Raw genomic sequence first — 22,907 nt, 5'->3', positions numbered from 1 at the left:
AGTGCTGGGATTAAAGGTGTGCACAACCACGCCTGGCTTTATCTTAAGTTTTTAAAAACTGTTACTAGTTCTTTCAGTTATGTTTTGAAGAGTATGTTTTATGACTATCCATAAAGGCATTGAGAAAAACAACACAACTATCAAACTAGCATTAGGAATTTGAGCACTGGGCCCGGGGATAGTGATGCATGTTTTTAATCCCAGCACTCAGGAGGCAGAGATGGGATGATCACCAATAGTTCAAGGCCACCCTGAGACTACATAGTGAATTCCAGGTTATCCTGGGCTAGAGTGAGATCTTACCTTGAAAAACCAAAACAATAAGAAGAAGAAAAGAAAAGAAATTTGAGCATTGGGCTGGAGAGATGATTCAGCATTTAATGTGCTTGCCTGCAAAGCCCAACAACCTGAGTTCAATTCCCCAGTACCCATATAAAGCCAGATGCACAGTGGCTCATGTATCTGGAGTTCTGCATTGGCTAGAAGCCCTGGTGCCTTCTCTCTCTCTGCTAGGCATGGTGGCACACACCATTAATCCCAGCACTTAGGAGGCAGAGGTAGGAAGATCACCCAGAGTTTGAGGCAACCCTGAGACTACATAGTGAATTCCAGGTCAGCTTGGGCTGGAGTGAGACCTTACCTTGAAAAAATAAAAAAGCCAGGCATGGTGATGCATGCCTTTAACCCCAGCACTTGGGAGGCAGAGGAAGGAGAATGGCCATGAGTTCAAGACCACCCTGAGACTACAGAGTAAATTCCAGGTCAGCCTAGGCTAGAGCAAGACTCTACCTCAAAAAAAAAAAAAAAAAAAAAAAGCTGGGCATGGTGGTGCATGCCTTTAATACCAGCAATTGGCAGGCACAGGTAGAAGGATCACAGTAAGTTCGAGGCTACCCTAAGACTACATAGTGAATCCCAGGTTAGCCAGGGCCAGAGCAAAGTCCTACCTTGAAAAACCAAAATAATAATAATAATAAAATAAATTTGAGCATTATGCTATCCTGTAAGACTCTGAAAATGTGCTTAAAAGGTATGCACATATATTATGTTTCAATGCCTTCATACACTAACAACTGGGATTTTAATGCAAAAACATTAATCTGGATGTATATAAGTGCATACCATTTAAATGTATACAGTTGGTTAGTGATAATAAAAGTCCATTTAGGCATAAGTTTTAGAGCAAACAAATGATCATGAAAACAAAATTTTCAGATTTTTTTAAAGTTAAAATTTTAAAAATATTTCTTATTATTTATTAGAGACATAGAGAGAGAAAATGGGCGCACAACATCCTATGGACACTGTAAATGAACTCTATATGCATGTGTCACCTTGTGCATCTGGCTTATGTGGGACCTGGAGAATCAAACCTGGATCCATAGGCTTTGCAGGCAAGCTCCTTAACCACTAAGCTATCTCTCCAGCCCAAAAGTTAAATATTTTAAAAGTTTTACATTTAGCTTTAAGCAAGCAGAACTATGACATAGAGAAAAAATGAGCCGGGTGTGGTGGCACACACCTTTAATCCCAACACTCGGGAGGCATAGGTAGGAGGACTGCTGTGAGTTCGAGGCCACCCTGAGACTACATAGTGAATTCCAGGTCAGCTGAGCTAAAGCAAGACCCTACCTCGGAAAACCAAAAAAAAAAAAAAAAAGCTATTGCAACCATTTGAGGAACCACACTTCAAAGCACACATATGCATCTTAGACAACATAAAACTTTAGATCACTGATGTTAATGATCACACATGTCTCTGACATAGGCCTGTTTGGATCTCATTCCATTCATACAGACATAGTTATAAGAGAAAACAAGAGACAAGTAGTGGATAGAGAAAGCAGAAGACACTACACAGGAGCTGTACTTCTGCAAAGGATTCGCAGTACTTACTTCATCAGCCACCATGCACCTGGAAAAAAGAAAAACAAGTTAATTTCTTAATTGTAAAAACATCTTCAAATCTGTGATTAAGTAACTTGCCACAGGATTGCTTACAAAGGCTAGATAATGAAGCCAGAGAGAGCTTTCTAGAGTATGGGTACGACCACAGCCCGTGCTGGTTGAACATGCCTCCAAGTGCCAATGCCAAATGGCTATGTGGGGGTGGCTCGGATATGCTATTTCCATTGCTTGTTCTTGGAGAGAACTGCAATGACCCTTCACCGCTGAGCAAAAGGGCCAGTGATGTGACAATGACTTTCAGCTTCATGCTTAAACTTGAAGATTATTTTGTCCTGGAGATTAGAAAAATGACGTATTCAAGTAAAAAAACAAAAAATCTACGGTGTAAACATCTAATTATATGAGCCACACTATGTATATTTCTGAGTTTTCATTTTTATTTTGCTAAACTTTCTATGCTGTTTTTTCCTTATTAGTTTCTAGAAGAAAATTTAATCTAGTAAAAACTGAGGATAGGACTCATAGAATGGATGTAATTAATATTGATTATCAACTTGCCAGGATCTAGAATCAGCCAAGAGACAAACTTCTGGACATGCATGTGAGGAAGCTTCTAGATGAGGTCTGACTACGGATGGCACCATTCCATGGACTGGGATCCCAGAGTGAGCAAAGAGAAGAAAGCCAGCCATGCACCAGCACTCGTCTCTGTTTCCTAACTGTGATACAGCGAGATCAACAACCCCGCCTCCTGCCTCCGTGCCTTCCCCACCATGACAGGCGGCATCTTCTTGACTATAACCTGAAAAGACAGTTCCTCTCCTGAGTTGCCCTTGTCAGGCAACTGCAATTTTGTTGCAGTGACAAGCATGAGCACCCTGGAGTTGTAAGTAGAAAAAGGAAGAAGGGAAGGAATAACAAGCAGATCAGGGTCACCAGTGCTCCTTTAGAGATAGTAAGACATCATGAGAGAAAGGACATTTACAAGCAGCATAAAGAAGCTCTAGGGGCTAAAGAGATGGCTCAGTTGCTAAAGGCACTTGTTTGCAAAGCCTGAACATCCTGGTTCAATTCCCCAGTACTCACATACAAAGCCAGATGCACAAAGTGGTACGTGCATCTGGAGTTCATTCGCAGTGACAGGAGGCCCTGGCACACACCCATTCTCTCTCATAAATAAATATTACAAAAAATTCCATTTTCACTAAATCCTTCTGGAAACAGGCTGATAAGATGAGCCCAGAAGTGTCTCCTAGGTGATTCTAAATCTCACCAAGTTCAAAATCAAGATTAACTATCACAAACTGGATGTGGTGGCACAAGCCTTTAATCCCAGCACTTTAATAATCCCAGGTCAGCCTGAGCTAGATGAAGACCCTACCTCAAAAAACAGAAAGTGGGGCGTGATGGCACACACCTTTACTCTCAGCACTCAGGAGGCAGAGGTAGGATTGCTGTGAGTTCAAGGTCACCCTGAGACTACATAGTGAACTCCAGGTCAGGGTGGGCTAAAGGGAAACCCTACCTAAAAAACCCCAAACAAACAAACCAAGATTAACTATCATGGGCAAGGAAGATGGCAGTTAAATGCACTTGCTTGCAAACTTGATGGCCTGATGGTTTAATTGCCCAATACCCATGTAAAGCTGGACACTAAGATGTACACATGTAGGAGCAAGAGATCCCAACATACCCATAAACACATGCAAATGAATAAATAAATGAGTAAAGTAATTAAAAAAGATTTACTATCACATGGCTAATACAATTTTTCACTTTAGTAGAAAACTTGCAGCATGTTTAAATGAAAACTACAACTTTCTTTTTGTTTGTTTTTGTTTTTATAGATATGGTCTCACATTAGCCCAGGCTGACCTGGAATTCACTGTGTCCTCTCAGGGTGGCCTTGAACACGCAGAGAGCCACTTACCTCTGCCTCTAATTCCAGCACTCCGGAGGCCAGAGGTATGAGGATTGCAATGCGTTTGAGGTCACCTGAGACTATGTAGTGAATTACAGATCAGGGCAGGCTAGTCCAAGACGCTACCTGGGGGGTAGGGAGGGAGGCAGCTTCCAGCAAGACTTTATCTTGAAAAATAAAACAAAACAAAAAGCAGCTTCCCTCTCACTGAGTTGCTTTTAAAAGCCTAGAAGCCCTTGCTCTTGACCATTGACTCACAGAATCAATATACACAACAGTGTTAGCTGTATCTTTGGATGCACACATTCAGTGTCTGCTATTTTTAATCCAACTTCTGATGCAGATAGACAATAGCAAACTGAATAGTATGACACTTTTCATAACATTCCTCTACACACTGGCCAAATTTATAGTCAAAGGCTCATAGAACTGAATAATTTATAACTAACCTGAAGCTCTCCTTCAATTTTTTACATATAAAATGCCTTTTCTACTGTTAACACCCCATCTCTTTTGAATACATCTTATCTATAAAAAGATCAGTCAAAACTGCCCAAGAGGATATTGTGACTACACAGAGGACTTGATAAGGAGCACAGGCATGAATCAGGCACACTTCATTTGTCGGCAGCCCTAAAGATAGGGTTCAGGGGATGGTACCTGCAGTGGGGGCATCATCAATTACCATGCACACCTCAGCCTCAGAAGCAGGTTACTACAGGGAGAACACCAGTCTCTTAGACACAAAGAATCCCTCCTTTTGTATAAATCAGTCCCTGCCCTTTAACATGGTACATTTGACCAAGGCAAACTTAATATGAATTTAATATATAATGATTCATTTAATAAATTCCCCTAAAAACCAAGTAGCAGATTCAGAGGGCTCTGAATCAACATTTCTTTCTTTTTGGTTTTTCGAAATAGGGTCTCACGCACTCTCTAGCCCAGGCTGACCTGGAATTCACTATGTAGCCTCAGAGTGGCCTCGAACCCACAGTGACCCACCTATCTCTGCCTCTCCAGTGCTGGGATTGATGGCATGCACCACAACAACAGGCTCAAACCAACATTTCTTTTCCAGACATAATAATTACTGTAAAAAATTTTTTTTTGATTTTTGAGGTAGGGTCTCACTCTAGCCCAGGCTTACCTGGAATTCAATATGCACTCTCAAGCTGGTCTCGAACTCATGGCAATCCTCTTACCTCTGCCTCCCGAGTGCTGGGATTAAAGGTGTGTACCACCATGCCTGGCAATTAAAATATTTTATCCTAGGCTATGGATATTCTCAGCAGCTACATGTGCTTGCTGAACAAGGATAAGGGTCTTGAGAGGACCTCAGATTGACCAAGTTTGATTCCACAGCATCTGAGGATGACAGTGGTAACTAGAAATTTTTAAAATTTATTTCTGAGACAGAAAGACGGAGAAAGAAAGAGAGAGAATGGGTACACCAAGGCCTCTGTAAATGAACTCCAGATGCATGTGCCACCTTGTGCATCGGGCTTATGTGGGTTCTAGGGAATCAAACCTAGGTCTTTAGGCATCACAGGCAAGTGCCTTAAATGCTAAGCCATCTCTCAAGCCCATAACTAGAAATTTTATTGGGTCACTTATAATAGCCTTGTCTTTCCAAAAAGTACATCAAGTCTTACTTTCTTTTTGGTTTTTGGAGGTAGGATCTCACTCTAGTCCAGGCTGATCTGGAATCTGCTATGTAATCCCAGGCTAGCCTTGAACTCACAGTGATCTTGCTACATCTGAGTCCCAAGTGCTGGGATTAGCCTGGCTCATTTTATTATTATTATTTTTTTTTTCCAAGGTAGGGTTTCACTCTAGCCCAGGCTAACCTGGAATTCAATATGTAGTCTCAGGGTGGCCTTGAACCCATGGCGATCCAACTACCTCTGCCTCCCAAGTGCTGGGATTAAAGGCATGTGCCACCATGCCCAGATATTTTATTTTTAATATATTTTATTTATTTATTTGAGAGAAAGAGGGAGAGAGAAAGTGGGCGCACCAGGGCCTCCAGCCACTGCAAACGAACTCCAGTTACTTGCGTCCCCTTGTGTACCTCACTTGTGAGGGTCCTGGAGAATCGAACCAGGATCCTTTGGCTTTGCAGGCAAACGCCTTAACTGCTAAGCCATCTCTCCAGCCCCTCATTTTATTTATTTATTTATTTATTTATTTACTTACTTATTTACTTATTTATTTTATTTGAGAGCGACAGACAGAGCGAGAAAGAGGCCAACAGATACACAGAGAATGGGCATGCCAGGGCCTCTAACCACTGAAAAGGACCTCCAGACATGTGTGCCCCATGTGCATCTGGCCAACGTTGGTCCTGGGGAACTGAGCCTCGAACTGGGGTCCTTAGGCTTGACAGGCAAGCGCTTAACCACTAAGCCATCTCTCCAGCACTTATTTTATTTAAAAAAAAAAAAAACATTTAATTTCAATGCCAGGCATGGTGGAACACACCTTTAATCCCAGCATTCAAGAGACAGAGGTAGGAGGATCACCATGAGTTCAAGGTCACCCTGACAATACATAGTGAATTCAAGGTCAGCCTGAGCTAGAGTGAGACCCTACCTCAAAAAACCGAAAACACAATTAATTTAGGGCAGGAGAGATGGCTTAGGGGTTAAGGTGCTTCCCTGTGAAGCCTAAGGACCCATGTTCAAATCCCCAGGTCTCACGTAAGCCAGATGCACAGGTGATGGAAGCGTGCACGGTTGCACATATACACAATGTGGCGCATGCCTCTGGAGTTTGATTACAATGGCTGAAGACCCTGGCATGCCAATTCTCTCTCTCTCTTGCATTAAAAAAAAGGCCAGTCCATTGGTCTTCTCTAAAAAAAAATAAAAATAAAAACTGGGCTGGAGAGATTGCTTAGTGGTTAAGGTATTTTCCTGCAAAGCCAAAGAAAGGACTCAGGTTCGATTCCCCAGATCCCACATTAGCCAGATGAACAAGGTGATGCATGCATTGAGTTCATTTGCAACAATTAGAGGCCTTTGCTTGCCCATTCTTTCCTTCTCTCTCTTTTTCTTTCTTTTTGCGCTTCTCTGTCTCTCTCAAATAAATAAAACACAAATAAATAAAAAAATAATTTATTTATTTGAAAGAGAGGGGGGAGAAGCAGAAAGAAGAGAGAGAAAGAGAGGGGAAAAAAAACAGAAAGGGGGGAGAGAGAGATGGATGCATCAGGACCTCCTGCCACTATAAAGAACTCCAGACACTAGTGCCACTTTGTGCACCTGGCTTTAGATGGGTACCGGGGCTATCAGGCAATAGTAAAATTAGTACTGTTGGGGACAGTACTGCTAGAAACCTGACTGTGTGGCTTTTGGCCTTTTGGGACTGATTTGAAGGAGGAATGTAGAAAGATTTGAAACCTTGGCCTAAGAGACATCTTGCAGTGCTGTAAGCATAGCTAGGTGGACTATTCTGGTCAGAGTTGAAAGACCTGAATGCAGTAAGAACTACAGACTGTGAGATTTGGCTTATAAGAGTGAGAAAGAGTTTGTCTGGACTGCGCTAGAAGTAGTTTGTGTGAGAGGCTTGCTGTTATGCCTGTGTCCTGAGAACTTATGCAGGGTTGTATTACGTAAAAATGGACTGCTGTGAGCAGATGGATATGGTGCAGAAAAAAAGGTTTGGCCAAAACCGCTAGCCATTCAGCTGCAATTATTTGGGATATTACAACCATTGAGATTGAGCCAGCTGATCTGCACTGACACAACAGGAAGAATGCAGACTCCTTTGAAGGGGCCTGAACGCTGAAGGAGTGTCCTGTTCTCCAAGGTGTACTTTATTCCCCCCTGGATTAACAAATTGATAGCCAACCTGGTATTATGGATTATAACAAATGCAGGAAAGAAAGGGTCATTGAGTTTGCAACAGTTTTGTTTTTTTGGAAATAGCCATGGGCAGTGGGAAGCAGACTTGTTGGATTACCTGCATGGAGACCTGATGGAGACATGAAGATGAACCATGGGTTACAGTGGAGACCCAGTGGAAATGACAGAACTATTGGCTGCCAAGAGCACCTGCCAGCATCTGATGAAGTTTTCCAGAACTGTGAGTAGCCTAGCTAGAATTATTGGAACTCCAGAGATGAGTCACTGGTTAGAATTACTGGACTTGGAGACTTGTCACTGGCTAGAGTTGTCGGACTTGGCACTACAGAGTGCGATGTTTGCCCTTTTTTAGTTTTTCAAGGTAGGGTCTCACTCTAGCTTAGGCTGACCTGGAATTCACTATGTAGTCTCAGGGTGGCCTCAAACTCATGGCCATCCTCATACCTCTGCCTCCCGAGTGCTGGGATTAAAGGCATGTGCCACCATGCCCAGCTTGGTTGAATATTCTTTGCTATGCCCAATGCCATCTTTTGCAATGTGAGTTTATTCTGTGTCATTATTTTTATTTTTTGATATTACAGCTCAGTTAAAAGATCTTGGATTACAGGGAAGTTCAAACATCATTAAGATTGACAAAAAGTATGGGGACATTTAAAGTTAGACTGAATGCATTGCATTTATTTTTGTTTTTGTTTTTATTTTTATTTATTTGACATAGGGAAAGAGGGAGAGAGAAAGAGAGAGAGAGAATGGGCACATCAGGGCCTCTAGCCACTGCATACAAACTCCAGATGCATGTGTTACTTTGTGCATCTGGGCCCGTTGGCTTTGCAAGCAAGTGTCTTAACTGCTAAGCCAACCCTCTAGCCCTGCATTGCATTTTATATCATGTATGATTATCAGCTTAAGGGGGCCAAGGGTGGAACATGGTGGTTTGATTCAGGTGTCCCTAATAACCATATGTGCTCAAAATGCTAGATCCCCAGCTGGTGGACATTTGGGAATTAGATCTTTCTGGAGGAGATGTGATGCTGGTGGCAGGCTTATGGGTATTATAGTCACTTTCCCCTTGCCAGTGTTTGGCATACTCCCCTGCTGCTATTGTCGACCAGATGTTGGCTAGGAGATGATGTTCACCCTCTGCTTAGGTCATCATTCCCCCACCATCGTGGAGCTCCTCCTCAAGTCTGTGAGCCAAAATAAACCCTTTACTCCCCAAAGGAGCTCTCAGTAGAGTGCTTTTTTATTCCCGTGAGGTAGGGTCTCATTCTAGCCTAGGCAAACCTGAAACTCACTATGTAGGGTGCAGTGTGCAGTGAGGACACATCAGGGAAAGTGACAGGTGGGCGGAGTGTGCAGTGAGGACACATCAGGCAAAATGACAGGTGGGCTTAGTGTGCAGTGAGGACACATCAGGCAAAATGACAGGTGGGCTGAGTGTGCAGTGTAGACACACAGGCAAAGTGACAGGTGGGTGGAGTGTGCAGTGAGGACACATCAGGCAAAGTGACAGGTGGGCGGAGTGTGCAGTGAGGACACAGCAGGCAAAGTGACAGGTGGGCGGAGTGTGCAGTGAGGACACATCAGGCAAAGTGACAGTTGGGCGGAGTGTGCAGTGAGGACACATCAGGCAAAGTGACAGGTGGGCGGAGTGTGCAGTGAGGACACATCAGGCAAAGTGACAGGTGGGCGGAGTGTGCAGTGAGGACACATCAGAAAAAGTGTCAGGTGGGCGGAGTGTGCAGTGAGGACACATCAGGCAAAGTGACAGGTGGGTGGAGTGTGCAGTGAGGACACATCAGGCAAAGTGACAGGTGGGCGGAGTGTGCAGTGAGGACACATCAGGCAAAGTGACAGGTGGGTGGAGTGTGCAGTGAGGACACACCAGGCAAAGTGACAGGTGGGTGGTATGTGCAGTGTGGACACATCAGGCAAAGTGACAGGTGGGCGGAGTGTGCAGTGAGGACACACCAGGCAAAGTGACAGGTGGGCGGGATGTGCAGTGAGGACATACCAGGCAAAGTGACAGGTGGGCGGGGTGTGCAGTGAGGACACATCAGGCAAAGTGACAGGTGGGCGGAGTGTGCAGTGAGGACACATCAGGCAAAATGACAGGTGGGCGGAGTGTGCAGTGTGGACACACCAGGTAAAGTGACAGGTGGGTGGAGTGTGCAGTGAGGACACATCAGGCAAAGTGACAGGTGGGCGGAGTGTGCAGTGAGGATACACCAGGCAAAGTGACAGGTGGGCAGAGTGTGCAGTGAGGACACATCAGGCAAAGTGACAGGTGGGTGGAGTGTGCAGTGAGGACACACCAGGCAAAGTGACAGGTGGGTGGTATGTGCAGTGTGGACACATCAGGCAAAGTGACAGGTGGGCTGAGTGTGCAGTGAGGACACACCAGGCAAAGTGACAGGTGGGTGGTATGTGCAGTGTGGACACCCCAAGCAGCTGGACTTCTTGCCACTAGTGTGCAGAGAAACAGGGAGCTCTGCTAACTGAGAGCAGTGGCCACCACAGTGCTATTTATCTGACTGAGGTTCTTCCTGATCCTCATGGTACTGATACTGTAATATGTCAGTATAATTGTAAGCAATGTGTAAAGCCAGCTTGCACAGCAGAAGTTTCCTCTCTTTCCAAGAAAAAAGCACAAATACTCAAAACCATTCCTGAAAGGGCATGAATATTCATAGTCTCCATCCTGAAATGGAATGTGCATCATTGTGTGGTAGAACTGCCTGTGAGGCAGTCTGCTGTGAGCTTCCTTTCATGACCACTCTGCTGCATTCCTTTTTTCTTTTTCTTTTTTTTTTAAACATTTATTTACTTGAGAGAGGGAAAGAGGCAGAGAGAGACAGGGAGAGGGATAGGGAGAGGGAGAGAGGGAGAGAGAATGGGCATGCTGGGGCTCTTAACCACTGCAAACAAAGTCCAGACGTATATGCCACCTTGTACATCTGGGGTGTGTGGGTCCTGGGGAATGGAAGCAAGCTCCTTTAGCTTTGCAGGCAAGCCTTAACCGCTAAGCTATCTCTAGCCCTGCATTCCTTTTCTGTGTAATAAACCTTTACTCTATTGTTGTGTGAGAATTATAAGAAAAACACTTCTCTATACATTTGTGACATGTAAGTAAAACATTTGGCTGATATAAGAAATATGGCTAACATTATTTAATACTATGATGCAAAAGAATACCTTTATTAAAATTTAACTGCCATGGAATTATGATCATGGTATATTGTCTGTATTTATGAAAGCTGTCAATAATTTTTTTTTTAAATCAAAGCTGGGCATGGTGGCACATGCTTTTCTTTCTTTTCAATTTTTTTTATTAACAACTTCCATGATTATAAAACATATCCCATGATAATACCCTCCCTACTCCCACTTTCCCCTTTGAAACTCCACTCTCCATCATATCCCTCCCCCTCTCAATCAGTCTCTCTTTTATTTTGATGTCATGATCTTTTCCTCCTATTATGATGGTCTTGTGTAGGTAGTGTCAGGCACTGTGAGGTCATGGATATCCAGGCCATTTTGTGTCTGGGGGAGCACATTGTAAGGAGTCCTACCCTTCCTTTGGCTCTTACATTCTTTCCGCCACCTCTTCCATTTGACCCTGAGCCTTGGTAGGTATGATAGAGATATTACAGTGCTGAGTACAATTGTCACTTCTTTTTAGTACCATGATACCTTCTGAGTCATCCCAAGGTCACTGCCATCTGAAAATAAGATTCTCTGCCAAAAGTGAGAGTAGCATTAATATAAGGGTATGAGCACTAATAGAAGTACTTACAGGGTAGTTTGGTAAGCATAGTATATACATTTAGCCAGACCACAGCAGATGTTACACCCCTAGGGCTCATGACTACCCCTGTTTTAAGTTTTCAGTATCAGGGATGGAGCAGGCCTCCAGTCCAATTAGAGAGCAGTTGGTTTCCAACATGATGTGTCACTATTGCACCCGTTGGCTCATTTGGCCTGGTTGGACAAATACAAGGCTTGAAGTGTCCACTGTTGAGTATCTTCACTGGTGATTTCTCTTTCTCCCATTGAACTACATGCAGAATGTGTTCTTCCAGCTTTCTGTTGGCACATGCTTTTTTTTTTTTTTTTTTTTTTTTTTTGGTTCTTTGAGGTAGGTCTCACTCTAGCCCAGGCTGACCTAGAATTCACTATGGAGTCTCAGGATGGCCTCCAACTCACAGCGATCCTCCTACCTCTACCTCCCGAGTGCTGGGATTAAAGGCATGCACCACCATGCCCGGCTCTTGGCACGTGCTTTTAATCCCAGCATTTAAGAGGCAGAGGTAGGAAGATTGCTGTGAGTGTGAGGCCACCCTGAAACTCCATAATAAATTCCAAGCCAGCCTGGGCTAAGTGAAACCCAACCTTGAAAAACCAAAAAATTAAAATTAAAATTAAAAATCAGCAACTATACAGACTGAATCTGAGAGGCCAAACATCCCATACAATATTTGAATTATTTGAAGTGATTCTCTGTGCTTCAGTTTTTCTTTTTTTTTTTTTTAACTTGGAGTTTAAAAATCAAGAGACTACAACACTGAGAGTATTTTAGGATGTTTGTTAAATCTTATGTTCCAGTAATTAATCTTTACAAATTTTTTTATTAACAACAATATAAATTTTCCATACAATATAAATTTTTCATCAGGAAAAATAGCTTGAGCTGTTTATATAGACTGAGAATATAATTTGTTAAAAGATTACTTTAAAAAAAAGAACTTTTGGTAGAGAATCTTCTCTTTTCAGATAGCAGTGACCTTTGGATGACTCAGAACACATAATGGTGCTAGAAAGAAGTGACAGGAGTGCTCAGCACTGCAATATCTCTATCACACCTTTCAAGGCTCAGGGCCTATTGCAGAAGAGGTGACAGAAAGAATGTAAGAACCAAAGGAAGGGTAGGACTCCTTACAATGTTTTCCCCCAGACACAAAATGGCCTGGATATCCATGATCACATAGTGCCTGACACTACCTACACAAGACCATCATAATAGGAGGAAAAGATCATGACATCAAAATAAAAGAGACTAATTGAGAGGGGGAGGGGAAAGTGGGGAGGGGCATTACCATGGGATATTGTTTACAATCATGGAAGTTGTTAATAAAAAATTTTTTTTTAAAGATTAATTACTGTAACGTAAGATTTAACAAACATCCTAAAATACTCTCAGTGTTGTAGTCTCTTGATTTTTTAACTCCAAGTTAAAAAAAAAAAGAAAAACTGAAGCACAGAGAATCACTTCAAATGCTGAATCAAGTTTTTAGTCTTGTTATGAACAATGATTTAAAATAAAGTGTTAATTCAGTTTTTTTTTTTTGGTTTTTTTTTTTTTTTTTTTTTTTTTTTTTGGTTTTTCAAGGTAGGGTCTCATTCTAGCCCAGGCTGACCTGGAATTCACTATGTAGTCTCAGGGTGGCCTCGAACTCACGGTGATCCTCCTACCTCTGCCTCCCAAGTGCTGGGATTAAAGGCATGCGCCACCACACCCGGCTTTAATTCAGTTTTTAACAGGAAGATATTCACAAGAAAAGTATAGGAATTTGTTTAATGAATAGAGTTCCATTAAGCAGACTGCTGGAACACGGCGTGAAGAAAATGGCACATGCTGCTTTTCTAGCGTGGGTACCCTAGTATTCCTGAGGTCCTTCACCCACTCATGAGTCACACTTACATAAAACAGTAATGTACAATCTCCCTCCTACTCACAAGCCAGCACTTCAGAAGTAACATTTCACCCTGAGTTATTTAAGGAATATGGTAACTGGAACATTTTAATATTTTCCAAAATGCACAACCAACCAAATTATTACTGTGTCAGCAACAAACTCTTTGGCTTCCAAAGAAGCATTATAGTATATTTTAGTACTATAATAATTTGAGGAAACATATTAACAAAATATACAAATTGATTCACCATAACAAAATATTATAACTTTATTAAAAATCTATGTGTTTTGCCAAATACTAGTCATTTTGTACATAGAAAAAAAATCAAGTAATAGGGACTTAAAAGTAATAAATCTTCAAAGGCACCATAGTGGTGACAAGAGACAGAGGAGTGCTCAGCACTGAAACATCTCGATCACCATTTAATTATTTCTCATGAGGAGAGCTTTCATATTCTTTTATTAGAAGAAAGAGTCTCCTAAAAGAAAAAAAAAAAGGCTGGAGAGATGGCTTCACCATTAAGGCACTTGCCTATGAAACCTAGCAATCCAGATTTGATTCCCCAGGACCCATGTAAGCCAGATGCACAAGGTGGCACATGTGTCTGGAGATCATTTGTAGTTACTGGCAGCCCTGGAGCACACATTCTGTCTATCTGCCTCTTTCTATCGTTCTATTATTATTAATTATATATAATATATGTATATATAATGAAATTTTGCAAAGGAAGCAGAGGTAGGAGGATCGCAGTGAGTTTGAGGCCACTCTGAGAGTACATAGTGAATTGTAGGTCAGCCTGAGCTAGAAAGTGAGACCCTACTTTGAAAAAACAAATGCTGGTCTAGAGAGTTGGCTTACCAGCAAAGGTGCTTGCCTGTGAAGCCAAAGGACTCTGGTTCGATTCCCCAGAGCCCACATAAAGCCAGATAGATGCACAAGGTGGCGCACGCATCTGGAGTTGGTTTGCAGTGGCTGGAGGAGTGGGTACGCCCATTTCCTTTCTATCTGCCTCTTTCTCTCTCAAAAAAAATAAATAAATAAAATGCTAAAAAGAAAAATGCTGTAGGAGGTGATCTCATGGTACATGAAGCATTTTTATTTTGCACATTCTACTCATTAGTCATGAATAAGAAAATGTTTAAAGAAAATGCATGTTGACATTATTTCAGGTTACTCAAACTGCCACAGTAAGACTCTTTTTTTAATTTTTTTTTTTTTTTTTTTTGATACAAAGGGTCTCAATCCAGCCCAGGCTGACCTGGACCTTACTCTGTCTCCCACACTAGCCTTGTACTCATCCTACCTCAGCCTCCCAAGTGCTGTAATTAAAGACTTCTTTTAAACTGGGCATGGTGGTACACATCTTTAATCCCAGCACTTGGAAGGCAGGGATAGGTGGATCACTGTGAGTTTGAGGCCACCCTCAGACGACAGTGAATTCCAGGTCAGAATGGACTAGAGTGAAACCCTACCTCAAAAAATGAAAAAAACCAAACAAAAAAAATACTTCTTTTAAACTTATGTCCTGTAGCATAATGTGACAACATTCTCATGGAAAACAAGGTGGCCAAAAGAGTCTTGAGAGGGTTGGAGAGATTGCTTAGTGGTTAAGACTCTTGCCTATAAAGCCTAAGGACCCATTTTCAATTCCCCAGGATCCACGTAAGCCAGATGCACAAGGTGGCATATGTTTCTGGAGTTCATTTCCAGTGGCTAGAGGTCCTAGTGTACCCATTCTCTCCCTCTCCCTCTCCCTCTCCCTCTCTCTCTCTCTCTCTCTCTCTCTCTCTCTCTCTATCTGCCTCTTTCTCGCTCTCTCAAATAAGTAAATAAAATATTTTAAAAAGGGGCTAGAGAGATGGTTGGGGCTAGAGAGATGGTTTAGCGGTAAAGTGCTTGCCTGTGTAGCTTAAGGACCCTGGTTCAAGGCTCAATTCCCCAGAACCCACGTTAGCCAGATGCACAAGGGGGCACACGCATCTGGAGTTAGTTTGCAGTGGCTGGAGGCCCTGGAGTGCCCATCCCCCCCACCCCCGCCTCTTTCTCTGTCACTCTCAAATAAATAAATAAAACTAAAAAAAAATTAAAAATATTTTTTAAGTTTTTATTTTAAAATAAAGAGTCTTGAAAAATAAGTCCAAATCTAAGTTATCTTGTGTGTGTGTGTGTGTGTGTGTGTGTGTGTTTCTGAGGTAGAGTCTCATTCTAGTCCAGGCTGGCCTGGAATTCACTATGTAGTCTCAGGGTGGCCTCAAACTCATGGTGATCCTCCTACCTCTGCCTCCTGAGTGCTGAGATTAAAGGCGTGCACTACCATGTCCAATCCTCCTACCTCTGCCTCCTGAGTGCTGAGATTAAAGGCGTGCACTACCATGTCCGATCCTCCTACCTCTGCCTCCTGAGTGCTGAGATTAAAGGCGTGCACTACCATGTCCGATCCTCCTACCTCTGCCTCCTGAGTGCTGAGATTAAAGGCGTGCACTACCATGTCCGGCCTGTCTTAAAGAAGGTGAAACGCATGACCTACAAATCGTCCACACACACACAAATAAATTTTTAAAAATCTAAAACAAATAATACTTATACAAACTAACAAAATATATGTGTTTTCAGGGTGGCCTCGAGCTCTGTGCGATCATTCTACCTCTGCCTCCTGACTGCTGGGTTCAAAGGCATGCACCACCATGCCCAACTCTGTTCAACCATTGGGAAATACACAGTTAAATGGCATGATGAAGACCATCCACCTTACTGTGCCATCATCACCACTATCCTTGCACTTTGCTTTGCCATGCCAAACTATGATAACTGTTAAATAACAAGTCTGGACAACACTTCTCTTCCTCAATCCTGGTAACTACTTTCTATTTTCTGTTTTTATGAATTTGAATATTCTATTTAACTCATTAAGGATTTATATTTGTTCTTTACACATATATTAAGTGCCAAGTAGTCTACTGACCTGGCCTCATATGCAACTCATCATCAAAATTATAAAAAAGTTGGGGGGTGCTGGGAAGATGGCTCAGAAGTGAAAGGTACTTATCACAAAATGCTTGTGGCCCACCCAATTCCCCAGCAACGGAAAGCCAGATGCTAAGTGGCACATGCATATGGGACACCAATCTGCCTGTAACAATGGAAGGACAAACCAGGAGACCTGAAGCTCTGGCATCAGGTAATTGGATGTTCCTTTGCAGTCTGGCAGTTCATTTGCAAAGGCAAAAGACCCTGTCTTTTTTTTTTTTTTTTTTTTTTTTTTTGAGGTAGCGTCTCACTCTGGACCAGGCTAACCTGGAACTTACTATGTAGTCTCAGGATGGCCTCAAACTCATGGTGATCCTCCTACCTCTGCCTCCTGAGTGCTGAGATTAAAGGCATGTGCCACCATGTCTGGCCTGTCTTAAAGAAGGTGAAACACATGACCTACAAATCGTCCACACACACACAAATAAATTTTAAAAATCTAAAACAAATAATACTTATATAGACTAACAAAATATATGTGTTCAAAAAAATCTGAAAAGCTGAGTATGGTGGCACACACCTTTATTTAATCCCGGCACTTGGGAGGCAGAGGTAGGAGGATCACTGTGAGTTCAAGGCCACCCTGAGACTACATAGTGAATTCCAGGTCAGTCTGGGCTAGAGGGAGATCCAACTGTGAAAAACAAAACCAAACAAAGAAAAATCTGGGCTGGTAAAGGATATTAATTTCTGATTAACTTTGTGGTATGAATGTGAAACCATCACCACAGCCCACACAGGTGTTAAATGTCAATAAGCATATGATACAACTCAGCTAATTCGTACTGCATACTACCTTTGTTTCAAGATATTTGTTATTGTTCTTAAAAAAAATAAAAGAAGAAAAGTAATGCGAAATTACACATTAAAGCAGCTGTTTTCAGATTCCACTGCTAACCTTATTTCTCTTTTCAATCTTTTCTTAGAATACATGTCAAAAACAGAAGCATGCTTAGCCTTACATTCTGGGCCTCTTGCCTTTTTTTCTCAATAAAATTTGCTTTGCTTTACAGAAAGAAATGGAGAGAGAAAGGGAAAAAGGAAAAAAATGATATTTAATTTTTCTTTTAATTCTTGGGGAAGGTTTTTGAGATAGGGTCTTACTCTAGCCCAGGCTGACCTGGAATTCATTATGTACTCTCATCCTTACCTTGAACTCACAGCAATCCACCTACCTTGGCCTCCTGAGTGCTGGGATTAAAGGTGTGCGCCACCACATGTGGCTCTTTTTTAAAAATATTTTATATATTTATTTATTTATGGGAGAGGAAGAGAGAGAGAGAGTGGGTGTTCCAGGGCCTCTAGCCACTGTAAATGAATTCCAGACACAATGTGCCACTTTATGCATCTGGCTTTATGAGGGTACTGGGGAATTGAACCCAGTCCTTAGGCTTTATAGGCAAACACTTTAACTGCTGAGCACTCTCTCCTGCCCTCTTTTATTTTTTTAACACACAGTTCCAAACTAACTATGGTCTCAAACTAACTATGTAGCCATGCATGGCTTTGAACTTCTGATCCTCTATGCCTCTACTTCTTGGGTGCTGGGTATAGGCACCATGTGCTACCACATTCAGTTTATGTAGTGCTGGGGTCAATACCAGGACTTCTTCATGTGAGGTGATTATTTAACCTACTGGGTTATATCTTCAACCCACATCATGTCTTTACAATAGTGCATCATTCCACACCATCTGGTAAGACAACAGCATTACTCTGGCAACTACAAAAAGATAATGGTATGTCTTTAATCACCAGATGGGAGGCATAGGTAGGAGGATTCCTGTGAGTATGAGGCCACCCTGAGATTACATAGTGAAGTCCAGGTAAGCCTGAATTAGAATGAGACCCCACCCCCCAAAAAAACAAAACAAAACAAGATAATGGTGTGCTGGTATTTATCTCAACAGTGTTGGTATCAAGGTTATTATCAAAGATTTCTACCCTGTCTATGATACTAAGGCACTCTTTCTTGTTGGGCCCCCAAGTGGCAGTGTGCCCCAGAGCAGTGGACATCACCTCTCCAGGTCCAGCGCTCCTGGCCTATACAACATAAAAACGACCGTTCCTACAAACTGAACCTGACCTTGCCTGATAGGAAAATACATGAGAAAAACAAATCTGGGATGCTGAAACAACAAACATTTAATATAGTTCCATCTCAGCTGCAGGAAAGACTATGAATTCATAAGATTCTGCCAAATTTGACAAGGTCCCTGAGCTATATTTCTTCTTAGGGGAAAATGGAATATTGGGATGAGAATGTGGCTCAGTGGTAGACTGCTTGGTAGCATGTGAAAGGCCCGGGTTCAATTCCCAGTAGTGGGAAACTAAACAACAAAAACCTTATTAAGCCATGGGTGGTGCCTTACACCTGCCATCCAGGACCTCAGGTCCAGAGTGAGAAAATTAACGGTTTCATGCCAACGTCTTCTACATACTGAGTGGTGAGATTGGGGTGAACCTGAGCTAAATGAAACACTATCACAAAAGACAGACCAGAGAAGTTGCACAACACTGGTAGAAATTCCATGCACAGGAGGAGCTGCACAACCCTGCTAGAACCATCATGTATAGGAAGAGCTGCACTCCCCTGCTGGAACCTCCATGTATAGGAGGAGCTGAACTGCCCTGCTAAAACCTCCACTCACTGCCTTGCTAAAACCTCCACTCACTGCCTTGCCAAAACCTCCACATAAGGTCTCAATGATATCTAGGATTTAGTTTCAATACACTTCAGTTATCACAACAAGTTAAAAATCACATATCCACATGTCAGAAGATATATGCTCTAAATCAGAAATGCCAAAATAAAAAAGGGGAGGGAGCAGTGATGGTGGCTCAGTTTTAATTTTACCACTTGGTGGGCAGAGGTAGGAGGATCACCATGAGGCCAGCCTAAGACTATAGACTAAGTTCCAGGTCAGCCTAGGCTAGAATGAGACCCTTTCTTGTAAAAATAAAAACAACAACAAAAAAGTGGTGAGTGGATGCAATTACATACATGATGGACAGATGTTCAAGAGGTACCATAGACCCAGAACCACTCAAAAGATAATTTCCAGGCTGGAGAAATGGCTTAGCAATTAAGTGCTTACCTGTGAAGCCTAAGGACCCCATTCAAGGCTTGATTCTCTAGGACCCAAGTTAGCCAGATGCACAAGGGGGCACAAGCATCTGGAGTTCGTTTGCAGTGGCTGGAGGCCCTGACAAGCCTATTCTCTCTCTCTCTCTCTCTCTCTCTCTGCCTGCTGCTCTCAAATAAATAAATAAAAATAAACCAAATGTATATATATTTTTAAAGACAACTTCCCTTTCTAAAAGCACACTATCTACTGTTGAGCTACAAGAGACTTGCTGCTCTTTTTCTCTTGTCCACAGTGGTGCCCACAGTAGGTCTGGGATTTCAGAATACCCACTTTTAGAGAAGATGACCAAGTCTCATGGCCACAGGACTATAGTAGGCAATGCTGCCTCCGCCAAACCACTACTTGTGCCTCCATGTGAAGATCTGAGTTTAAGAGGTGGCCCAGATAACTTGGTCATCTACACTCGGATCACAGGTGCTCAACACCCCCTCAATTCACATCCCATTGAAAGGCTTACCCTCTCAGCGCTAGACCCTTCTCCCTCCCTGAAAAGCCCTGGAACTACCAACTTCCCTTACTGGCTGTTCTAAAGTGTCTTTTAGTCTCTTGCCGGACATTAAAATCTTCGGCTCATGAAAGTTTGTCTCAGTTCCTAATATTTTCACAAATCAAAATAAATTTGTTCCACAAAAAAAAAAAAAAGTTTGTCTCAGGTCCTCTATACCTTGAACTTAATAACCACACTCTCATTCATATACTGTGGCTTTCAGCAGAATATTGACAGATATCTCTATAAGCAGATAAGAATTGCACCATTTATTTTATTTTTAAATTTTTTATTTATTTGTTTGCAAGCAAGGATAGAAGAGAGGCAGACACAGAGAGAATGGGCATGCCAGGTACTTGGCCCCTGCCAATGAATTCCAGAGGTATGTGCTACTTTGTGCATCTAGCTTTACATGGGTACTGGGGAGTCAAACATGAGTCATCAGGCTTTGCGGGCAAGTGCCTTAATCACTGGATCATTTCTCCAGCATCCCCTTTTTTGTTTTTCAAGGTAGGGTCTCGCCATCCCAGGCTGACCTGGAATTCATTATGTAGTATCAGGGTGTCCTCAAATTCATGACAATCCTTCTACCTCTGCCTCCCAAGTGCTGGGATTAAAGGCATACATACCATGCCCAGCAAATTGCAAAATTGCAGCATTTTTACTCTGCAGACAAAGGGCTCTTCTACTTTGTACTTCATCTGTGGTTTTCTGCATATTTTTGTTTTGTTTTGTTTTGTTTTTCGAGGTAGGGTCTTGCTCTAGCTGAGGCTGACCTGGAATTTACTATGTACTCTCAGGGTGGCCTTGAACTCATGGCAATTCTACTACCTCTGCCTGGCATTAAAGGCATGCACCACCACACCAGACAGTTTCTGCATTTTCTAAGGATGAAAGCAAACATTCACTCATACAAAGATCAGTGTTAACTGCTGCAAGAAGATATTAATATAACCTCTAATATTTTGTTACTGTTCCCCGACACTAAAAAGAAAACAAAAGGAGGACTCTTGGACTCTTTTTTACACACACTCAATCCTTATACATAAAGCATTCATTTAACATGGGAGGAAATACATTCCTGGTACTGAAAATCTAATCAAAAGCTTATGGCTGGGGAGGTCATAAACCCTACAGGAGAAAGTACTATTGTTACTTGGCTAAGGAGATATTATGTTCGCCTAGGGGTCCTCTAGATATGTTTATGCCAATATATTAATACTACTCTCAATTTTGGTTAGAGAAGATTCTCTTTCCTATGGTGGTAGCTGTTGGGAAGACTCAAATCTCAACAAAATACTACAAAGAACAGACAGTACAGTTTCAGCACTGAGACATCTCATGACACCTTCCAAGGCTCAGGGACTATTGTAGAAGAGGTGGCGAATGAACAGAAGAGCTAAAGGAAGAGGAGGAGGGCTTTGCAGTACTGTCTTTCAGACACAAAGTGGCCATGGTACTCATAACCTCACAGCAACTGATGTTACCTACAAAAGATCTGTATAACAGGAGGGAATAAAATGATGACACCAAAATAGAAAAGGGTCAGGCATGGATCCTATCACTTGGAAGGCAAAAGCAGGAGGATCACTCTAAGTTCAGGGCCAGCCTGGAGATATAGAGTGAGTTCCAGGTCAGCCTGGGCCACAGTAAGACCATACCTTGAAAAAAGAAAAGAGATTAGGTGGAAAGAAAAAAGGATTCAGTGGAAGGAGAAGAATAAATGAAAGGAAAAAGAAGAGAGGTGGGAGGGGATTATGATCATGGTAAATTATGTATATATAGAGAGGTTATAGAAAATTAAACATAAATTAAAAAGAAAATTTAAGAATATTCATAAAATGAACATACCCAGGCAAACACCAACTATAAGAAACAATATTACAAACTCCCCAGAGCCCCCCAGTAGGCCTATTTCTTTCATACCCAGCCACCCAAAGATTGACCACTGCCTGACTCCTAACACCATTAATACATTACATACAATTAACACAAGTAGTTTCCTATAAACTAGTACCTGATATGTTTACAAAAAGGACATATACAATTAACACACATATTTATAATTAACATATCTTTTGTGCCTGGTTTCTTCCATACAACACTATGTTTGAAAGATTCATACAAACTGCATGGTGGCTCATGCCTATAAGCTCACTACTTGCAAGGGTGAGGCAGGAGGATTGTGGCAAGTTTGAGGCTAGCATGAATTACACAGTGACTTCCCAACCAGTGGCTACACAGTGAGACTGTCTTACACCAAAAAAAGAAAGAAAGAAAAAAGAAAGAAAGGTAGATAGATAGATGGTAGACAGATGGATGGGTAGATAGATGATAGATAGATAGATAGATAGATAGATAGATAGATAGATAGATAGATAGATAGATAGACGATAGATATATGGATAGACAGATAGACGATGGATGGGTGGATGGATGGAGGAGTGATGGGGATGCAGTGTGGATAAAGTGCTTGTGTGTAGTTACATGAGTACCAGAGTTCTGATTTCTCACAACTCATGTAAAGTCAAACCCAATAAATAGCATGAGCATCTGTGATCCCAATGCTCGTACAGCAAATAGGAGACTGAGACAGGAGCATCCCTGGGCACTCATGGACCAGCTAGCCTGGCACATAAAGCAGCAAACACTAAGACACCATCTCAAACAAGGTAGAAGGAGAGGACCAGTACCTGAAGTTGTCACCCAACCTCCACACGCATGCCATGGCTGTGCACTTAGACACACTTTTTTTTTTAAGAAATCAACAAAGAAAGGGGTGTAGAGATGGATCAGTGATTAAGAATGCTTCAATGCAAGTATTAGAGCTGAAGGAGGCCTGGGACCAG

General features: G+C 42.1%; 1 protein-coding gene across 4 annotated transcripts in view; it reads right to left on the bottom strand.

The window, feature by feature from the left end:
- The window catches only part of Zranb3 (zinc finger RANBP2-type containing 3), a 221,985-nt gene that overhangs the window by 161,993 nt on the left and 37,085 nt on the right, over positions 1–22,907 (bottom strand). For 3 of the 4 annotated variants that reach the window (XM_045148632.1, XM_045148631.1, XM_045148634.1), the window contains one exon: positions 1,897–1,915. The exons of the other annotated variant lie outside the window; for it this stretch is intronic. In XM_045148632.1, the coding sequence (XP_045004567.1) occupies positions 1,897–1,915 (19 nt within the window). The remainder of the gene's footprint in view (positions 1–1,896; positions 1,916–22,907) is intronic. 4 annotated transcript variants of the gene reach the window in all.

The sequence above is a fragment of the Jaculus jaculus genome, chromosome 5 (genome assembly GCF_020740685.1).
Source record: "Jaculus jaculus isolate mJacJac1 chromosome 5, mJacJac1.mat.Y.cur, whole genome shotgun sequence".
Classification (NCBI taxonomy): domain Eukaryota; kingdom Metazoa; phylum Chordata; class Mammalia; order Rodentia; family Dipodidae; genus Jaculus; species Jaculus jaculus.
This window is presented reverse-complemented; position numbering and strand designations above follow the sequence as displayed.